Source organism: Neomonachus schauinslandi, chromosome 5 (genome assembly GCF_002201575.2).
Source record: "Neomonachus schauinslandi chromosome 5, ASM220157v2, whole genome shotgun sequence".
Lineage (NCBI taxonomy): Eukaryota > Metazoa > Chordata > Mammalia > Carnivora > Phocidae > Neomonachus > Neomonachus schauinslandi.
In genome coordinates, this window is record NC_058407.1 from 123,750,398 (window position 1) to 123,759,001 (window position 8,604).

At 43.8% G+C, this 8,604-nt stretch overlaps 1 protein-coding gene across 1 annotated transcript; it reads right to left on the minus strand.

The window, feature by feature from the left end:
- Positions 1-1,004: 1,004 nt before the first annotated feature.
- On the minus strand, positions 1,005-5,533 carry RPP38 (ribonuclease P/MRP subunit p38). Its single transcript, XM_021696729.2, has 2 exons — positions 5,436-5,533; positions 1,005-1,945 (listed from the first exon to the last, which is right to left on the minus strand). Exon 2 carries the CDS (start codon positions 1,929-1,931, stop codon positions 1,086-1,088), a length of 846 nt encoding a protein of 281 aa, XP_021552404.1. The 5' UTR covers positions 1,932-1,945; positions 5,436-5,533; the 3' UTR covers positions 1,005-1,085.
- Between the last annotated feature and the right edge of the window lie 3,071 nt (positions 5,534-8,604).

Genomic DNA, 8,604 nt, shown 5'->3' on the forward strand with positions numbered 1-8,604 from the left:
GAGTCAACCAGAATTTAGGCTGAAAATACACTTCAGCAATCCAGTACCTTCCCCCTAAATTACAAAAGGACCTTTTCCAAACACATACTGCAAATGGCAGACACTTTAACACAGACATAGAGGATTGATTATGCTCCATTTTCTAACATGAAGAACCCCAGTAATTGCACAAACCCATCTCTGAGACCTCAAGCTCCTCACTTTAATTCTCTTCCTGCCTCATTTGACCTAATTATCAGCATACTTTTTACCCCATGTTAATTTTCCAAGGAAATAAGCTAACCACGTAAAGGGGTGAATTTCAACCATTCAAAATACCGCATCTGGCTTTTTCCTACAAGCTCATGCATATGCCTACTACAAAGAAAGTCAGATCAACAGGAAGTAAAAAAATAATTTTTTCCTGATATGTTTCTGAAGACAATGTATTGCTTGGTGTTTAGTATCTTTCTTTTAAAACTGATTGATCTCCAATCCAGTTTCATCTGCATTACTAACTAGAACCTGTTTACTGTGGCACATTTTCCAAGTTTGATAGAAAGATGTCAAGTGTTGTAGGATACAGAATTTCTTGCTTACAAGCACTGTACCAGGCTTTTAAAAAATGAATTTATACAAGCATGGACATTAGTTTCAATAAACTTTTGTTTTGATATTCATACTTTTGAATATTTTCTGCACTTAAGTGTTTTTAAGTGTCAGCCTATTTATACAGTCTCACACCTATGAAAGGAATGTTACTAAAAGTACCCCAAGAGGCTCAGTTGGTTAAGCGACTGCCTTCGGCTCAGGTCATGATCCTGGAGTCCCTGGATCGAGTCCCGCATCGGGCTCCCTGCTCAGCAGGGAGCCTGCTTCTCCCTCGGACCCTCCCCCCTCTCATGTGTTCTCTGTCTCTCTCATTCTCTCTGTCTCAAATAAATAAATAAAATCTTTTAAAAAAAATAAAAAAAATAAAAAAAAAATAAAAATAAAAATAAATAAAAGTACCCCAAGAATATATGTAAAAATAACACATTTTATTAGTTTTAAGGCTTCTTTACAAAGTGTTGTTTTACAACTATACGAAATGACAAGTTTATAGATTACTTTGAAGTCGTTTTTTTACCTTTGGGTGGTTTCCTTATCTTATTGGGGTTTGGAATCACTTTCTTTATTTTAAGGGGCTGTAACACAACAGCCTGCTGACCTTCAACAAGCTTCCTTTTATGTTTAGAGAGGTCTTCAAAGGAAGTTTCCAAAATCTCTTTGTCTTGGCTTTCCAAAGATTCAGTGTCTGATTTTTCCCTGGAGTCTTCCAGTCTGCCTTGAAGCCATGGTACATGTAAACTGGGTACTCGGGGAATTATGGCTTTGACTTCATCAACAAAGGCAGTGGTGTCCTTTCTGAACCCCAAGGCCAGGATACATTTTAAGCCAATGACAGGTGCGAGTGTCTCACTGAGACGGGGAACCTGACAAGCAGGAACGGATCTGCTCAAACTTAACTGAATCAGGTGTGAGGTAATGAGCGCGGGCTTGGCTGACTTACACACTAGGACCAACAGCAGCCCATTCTTTTCCAGAGCTCTGGTAACCTCATTAACACCAATGGTCAGCTGCTTCCTGATGTGGACAGGAGTCCACCCTGACCCTTGCTCATTATCTCTTGGTTGTTTCTCCTTCTGATCCTCACTCGTATCAACCTCTGTGCTACATTTGTCTGGGCTTTGTTTTTTTAAAAACGGTTTTTTCTTTTTCTTCTTATCCTCAGTCTTCTGAAGCCCAAGCGATTTAAATCTGTCTTCAAGGGTGTGTAATATAAAGTGCATGTCTTCTCTCTCTAGTGCACTCCAGCAGATAGCATATGGGTTATTCAGCGCTGTCTTTACCGTTAAAGGTCTGGTCTTCCGAACAGAGCCCCTCCCCGGTGCTTGAGGGGCTGCAGCCATTCTGAAAATCTTTCCTAAGAAGCAGACGACAAAGTAAATTCGTGTTATGAGCAGTGCATGTCAGAAGAATATCTTGTTTGTACTCTTTCTGATTCCTGATAGGCTATAGCAAGCCTGACTATACAGAACCAATGACATGACCATACACTAAACCTCTTTTAAGATTAAGGAATTTATGTTCCCCATTTTTTCATGACTTTGTCTTTATTCTTATACAGGTAATATATAAATGCTTTGCATTACTGCAATCACAGTGAAATCCTATTTTATTTATTAAAAATGTTCCATGTTTCTACCTGTTCATGATTGTCTTTTTTCATGACTGTGTGGTATTAATCTTACAAATCTGTTACCATTTTCTGAGTTGCTCTCCAGTTAGGCCTCCATCCCACAAAGACTCCCTGAGCACCCCGCTGTGTGCAAGTCCACCTGCACGGAGCCCCCAAGCTGTGTGGGCCCAGAAGCCTCTGCTGTTTATAATCAACCAGGTGTGGGTTTTTAAGAACCAGAATAGTAATCTATGTACACGATTACAAATTCAAATGACTTTCATTCTATGCCCTTTTGTAAGTCTCCCTCCCTCCCTGAACTTTAGGCTTCTTGTATATCCTTCCTTAAACATCTCCCACATACACACGTATATATTCCCCCTTCTGGACAGTTATTCCAAGCTGACTGCTTCTGCAGCTGGCAACTTGAGGAAAACTAGGGAAATTTTGTGATGAAACTTAAAAATACAAATCCGTTAAAGAAAAATAAGGATCCTTCCTGGGAAAATGTTATAAACCACTGATGTAGGGAGCATATCTTGGCTCTCCTTCCCAGAGCAAGTGCATTTGTCTTCCCTCAGTTTTATTCCTTGCTTCTTCCTGGTGCTCAGCTAAGAACCATAGTGACCTACATGGCAAAACTGAAGGAAGTTAAATGAGCCAGCCCGCGAGAAGTCTGGCATCTGGAACTGTCCCTATTTTCAGATGACCAGATTTTCTCCCTCCAGACAGTCCCTCATTCCAGGTGCTCATTTATCCCACTGAGGCTTGCCTTCCCCGAAATGCCCATGCACAATTAAGAATTAAGTCCTCTCCAATTGAACTTCCACTCACCAGGCTACTGATGGTAAAGAGCAGGTGTCTTTGTGGAGTGTGTCAGAACCTAGAAGGCATTTTCTCCATCTATTACTTGATTCTCACAAAATTCCTATAGAATTGCCTAACGTGTGGGTGAAGAAACAGTCGGGTTAAATGCCTTGCCCAAAGTCACAATTGGTTTTCCAAACCCGAACTTTATGCTTTTTCAATCCTGGCTGCACCTCAAAAATAACCTGTTGCCTTTTAAAACATACAAATGGTTGGTCCTTATCCTGAATGTACTGAATTGGAATCCCTGGGAATAGGACCAGGGCACCTGTATTTGTAAAAACAAAAAAAACACAAAAAAACTGTCCAGGTGAGTCTGATCCAGAACAGGGTTAGAACAGCTAGAGTAGGACAGGCTGCCTCTTGACCCTGGACAGCCGTGAGAAATGGCTTTCTGACCTCCACTGGTCTCCATCCAGTGCACCTCCTAAGTCACCTTCTAACAGAAATCTAAAATTCAGCTCCTCCGGGCAGGGTCAGACTTCGTTCATGCCACTGCTGCCAGAGCCTTGGTTACCTGCTGCACAGCCCTCCTCATCCCCCATTTTCTCATTGTTCCCCTCCAGCTCGGGGAGTCAGGAAGTAGCTCAGCCAAATCCTTGGTAGAGGACCGGCATCAGGTTGAAGGTGGTCAGGAAGACGACAAATATGATCTAACAGAGCTCTTGCCAAACTGCAAGTCAGCTCATGGGCCTCAGCATTCAAACAGCACAGAATGCGGAAATCCTTACGTAAATACTTAAAAGAGTTGTATGCTCTGGAGGGAGAGTAAGCTAGGCACGAACTCCCATCTTCAGAATCTAGCGCGGGGAGACAAGAGCCAAGTAGTTCAGATACGCAGACTCTTACACCATATAATCCAAAAACAAAGTACTGATTGATGAGAAGCCACAACGGTTTTGGAGGAGAAAAACAGGAAGGCTTTGCTGAGGTGCCTTTTGAGTTAGGTCTTGGAGGCATTCACTACATACAGGATCAAGGGCAAACCCTTTAAGGTGACCTACAAGGCCCTCCACACTCTGGCCCTCATCATCCACCAGCCTCTTCCACCATGCACGATTACACCCTGCCACTGAACCACTTACTGTTGAACGAGGCCACCAGTTTCTAACCTCCACATCCTCATACACATTAGTCCCTTCCACCTTCAGCCCCCACAACCACCTTTCTTCAAGTATTTCTGGATTATCCACAACACACCAAGCCATAAAGTATTAAAGTAAAAACAGTTACTAGCCTCACCCTGCTTAGAATCCATGAAAAAGACACATCAGCAGGTAATAACAGTAAGATGTGCACATTCAAGTCCGGGAACTACAGAATACTAAGGAAACATCAGAAGCTAACTTAGCTTAAGGAGTCAGAAAAGAGGTCCTGGAGAAATTGACCTTTTAACCTACATCTGAAGAATGCCTGCCAAAGGGAGTATGAAATAGAGTATCCCAGGGAACAACATTAAGGACACGAACTAAGTTCAACGTCGCTGAGGCAGAGATGCTAGAGAGGGTGAGGTATTAGAGAAAGGAAGCAAGGACGAGAGGGTGAAGGTCCTTGCAAACCTTATAAATGGGAAGCAACTGTAACGTTTAAACAGAAGAGTGCCATGATTTGAAAGGCACTGCAAAAAGATCTTTGCGGATTCCCGGCCTGGAAGCGTCCTTCGCCAAGAGTGGAAGGAGCAAAGAGGTTCCCAGAGTAGGCACGACGGTGGCCTGCACTAGAGTCGCCGCAGAGGGGATGGGACAGAAATTCATAGAGTTGAAATAGTTAAGAGGTAGAATCTACCAGGCTTGGTGCTATCACCCGGGAGTAACGCAGAGGAAGGACTCCGGTCTCTAGATCCGGTAGCGGAGGGGAGGACAGCCCAGTCCCCGCTGGCTGCATTCCTGTCCCAGAGTCCCTCCCCGTGCATGCTGCCCTGTATCTAGTGCCCTCATTCTTCATTATTTAGATTCGCAAACTCTAGTTATTTTGTGGTCCGTCCCCGGTTCTAGGCTGTGGAGCACTGAAGGACCAGGGTGGGCTTTATCTTACTATTTCCCGTACCCTACAGATGCTCAGCTCCAGACAGAGGAGAGTAAACCAAGGCCCAGGAAAGTACGCCCGTTCACGCGGGGCGGCCCGAGAGACAGGGGTCTCGGGGAAGACCTCGGGACCTCGCGTGCCCGCCGCCCTCCGCACTCTGCCGCCTCCCAGGCCGGATCCCACCTGGGGCGCGCCCCTCCGGTCCCCTTACGTCCCCCACACCCCGCTCCCACTCACGATGGCAACCGCACCACCTCCACGTGCGACGCGCGTGCGCAGAGCCCTCGCCCTCCCTGGCCCCGCCTTCCAAATGCTCAGAGAGCTTCGCATCTCATCATCTCACCTTGTCACTCACAATAGAGAGTCGGCCCACAGCCTCGCGAAGACCGAACTGCAAAAGCCCTGAGTCCGGGAATGTGGCTGGGAGGCTCAGGACGCAGCCCTACAGCGGCAGTGCGCAGGCGCAACGCCGGTCTCGCGAGACCTCACGGTTGCCGTGGTAACCCGCGGCTCACTGGCTGCACAGCTTGGTCGGGGGCTGTTATAACGCCGGTAGCCGGCGGAAGGCTGGTTCTGTCCTGTGTCGCCCTCTCGCTTCTAATCCAGTTTCTCCCTTTCAGCGCCTGGCAGTCTTGGCTCTCTCTTCTCGCTCTTCTGTATTTGGCTTGCCTAAGGGGACGCAAAACCCTAGTTCCCGTCCAGTGTCCCCATTTCCGTCGACTCTCCGGCACCAGGAAGATAAACGGGGGGATCAGGGGTGGTTTGAGGTAAAAAAAAAAAAAAAAAAAAAAACATTTGCCTACAGGCAACAGTGTAGGCAATCTTGAGACCCCTGAAAGGAGAGTAAAGGCTTCTTTGCGTCCTGCGACAGCAGCTCTGAAAACTCCAAATGTCTGCTGTAGCTACTCCGACCAGTGGAAACTAAAGGTACGAATGGAGTCGCTGGGAAGTTATGGACAACTGTAATAAAACAGCTGAAGGACATTTGCAAGGTCGGGCATCTGAATCTTGTTTTACCCGTGGCGAGAACTTAGAAGAAAGTATGTTGCTTCTGACCTAAAGAGCCTCCTCCCTCATCACCCCATTCCTTTCTCTTTTCCAGCCTAACTTAGCGCCCCTTACTTTTCCTCTGTCCATTTTTCTCAGAACTTTTCCCTTCGCAATCTGGTTTTCCATTTTTTAATCTGTTTTCTCCATTTTCAGTTCTTATCACCTACGTAGTACCTAACTGGCCATAACAGAAAACAAAACAAAAAACCGTGTTCCTTTTGGTCAAAGATTTCTGCAGGTTACACAAGGTTAAAGTACAATGTAATTTTTTAAAAATCACAAAAAGAATGAAGTTACAACGAGTTTGAGGCTCTTGTTTCGTAAAATGAATCCTACTGATTCATTATGATAAACTGCAAACATCCAGTCTTAGATCTAGCTTAAGTAGTCTTAGATCTAGCTTTCAAGCTGTAAGAGAAACGCTGACACACATACCTAATTGAAATGCTAGAATGATGGGAAGGAATTGTGCACAAGTGTTTGTCCCCCTAAGGTTCCAGAGTGTAGAGTTAGATTTATAGCATCATCTAAGTTGACATTCACTCTATGAAGATTACCTACCATTACATCCCACAGCTCTGGAGTCAGTTTGCCTACTTGAAATCCTAACTTCATCTCTGGCTAGGCATGTGACCCCTAAGCAAGCTAATTAACCCTTGAAGTGATAAAAATAGTACCTGTTGTGCTTATTAGAAGAAATAATCTATGTAAGATGATTAGCACAGTCCCTGGCATGCAGAAAGTGCTTGATAATTCTAACTGATGAATCTAGTGACAACCTGAATGAGGAGTTAATAAAAATTAACAGTAGCCTCTATGACTTTAGTGCTTGTGTTTTATTTTGAGACCACTTAATTTAATATAATTTCCCCAAGAATTTTGCTAACATGACTACATTTTAAAGGTAACTTCTCTCATTTGGATCATACAAACTTTACAAGAAAAAAAGTAAACAATCCTCCCATGACCCAAATTGCCTCAAAACATATTTCCTTTCTGTGTTCCCTTGTAATTGTTTCACATTTATACATGCAATTAAATTGTGAAATAATAACAGATTAAAATTTGTGTTCTGATTTTCTTCCCATATAACACTTTTGTATGTTTCTCACAATCTTCAAGTTATCACTTTAACTCATATATGTGTTGTATGTGTATATATACATATACATAATATATATACATATACATAGATATAATGTTTAATGACAGATGTTTCAATTATTTTACCCTGTAAAACCTCAATTTTGTTTTTGAATAATAAAGTTTTTTTTATATTAACTCTAGAATTGGACTATTGTTAGATTTATATGCTTGTCATGATGTAAGAGTGGCTTAAGGGACCTAGTGATAAATCATGTCATTAGAGGCAATGTAAATGTGAGGCGTTTCAAGCAGTTAAGGGATCTCTAAGTAACAGCTGGTGGCAGTGCCACACATCTGTAGATACGGTCAGTAAGGAGAAAAAGATTCTAATTGGATTTAGACCATTTATTATACTTAGAAGACAGCAAAAGCAAGATCAGCAGGATCTTACGCCCATGGGACAATATCCCTAGTCCCAGAGATCAATAACCATAGGTGTCATGAGTGATGCGTCACTCTGCATTAACAAATCAGCTTGACACTTCAGCTGAGCAGTTTCATAGACTTACACAGAAGCCCACAGCTGTACCCTAAGGTGGCGAGGTGATGGGGGGAAGGGGAGGGCAACATGAAAAGCATTAGTCTCCACTAAAACTAGAGAAATGGAAGAGAAACATCCTTGTGCGAGTTTCCCACAAGATAGGGACCTAGGGGTGCTTGGGTGGCTCCGTCAGTTAGGCATCCAACTCTTGATTTTGGCTCAGGTCATGATCTCAGGGTCGTGAGATTCTCTCTCTCCCTACCCCCTCACCCCCCCACACCACTCCCTCTCTCTCTCTCTAAAACAGACAAACAAAAAAGATTGCGACCTTGCTCCAGGAAGAATCCCAGGCATTCTGCCAAGACTCAGACTGCAGTCAAGCCTTGCCTACATGGCTACATGCAAGGTTGTCAGGGGCCTTGGCAGAGAGCTGTCTTTCTATTATAAAGGAGAGATTTGAAAAACCTTACATCAAATGGTCACAAAGCTGGGAATTTTTTTTTTAAGATTTTATTTATTCATTTGAGACAGAGAGCAGAAGCAGGGGAAGAGGCAGAGGGAGAGGGAGAAGCAGACTCCCCACTGAGCAGGGAGCCCGATGTGGGACTCGATCCCAGGACCCTGGGATCATGACCTGAGCCGAAGGCAGACGCTTAACCATCTGAGCCACCCAGGCACCCCCACTCCTTTTTTTAAAGTAGACTATTTATTAGAGTTTTGTTTTATTTTTACAGGCAAAAGCCTAATGTGGTATGATGCTAGGCTTTAGATTTTCATAGGTCCTAAAGAGCCAGCAACAGTAATTTTGGAAATAAAGTGTCTATATGATATAAAG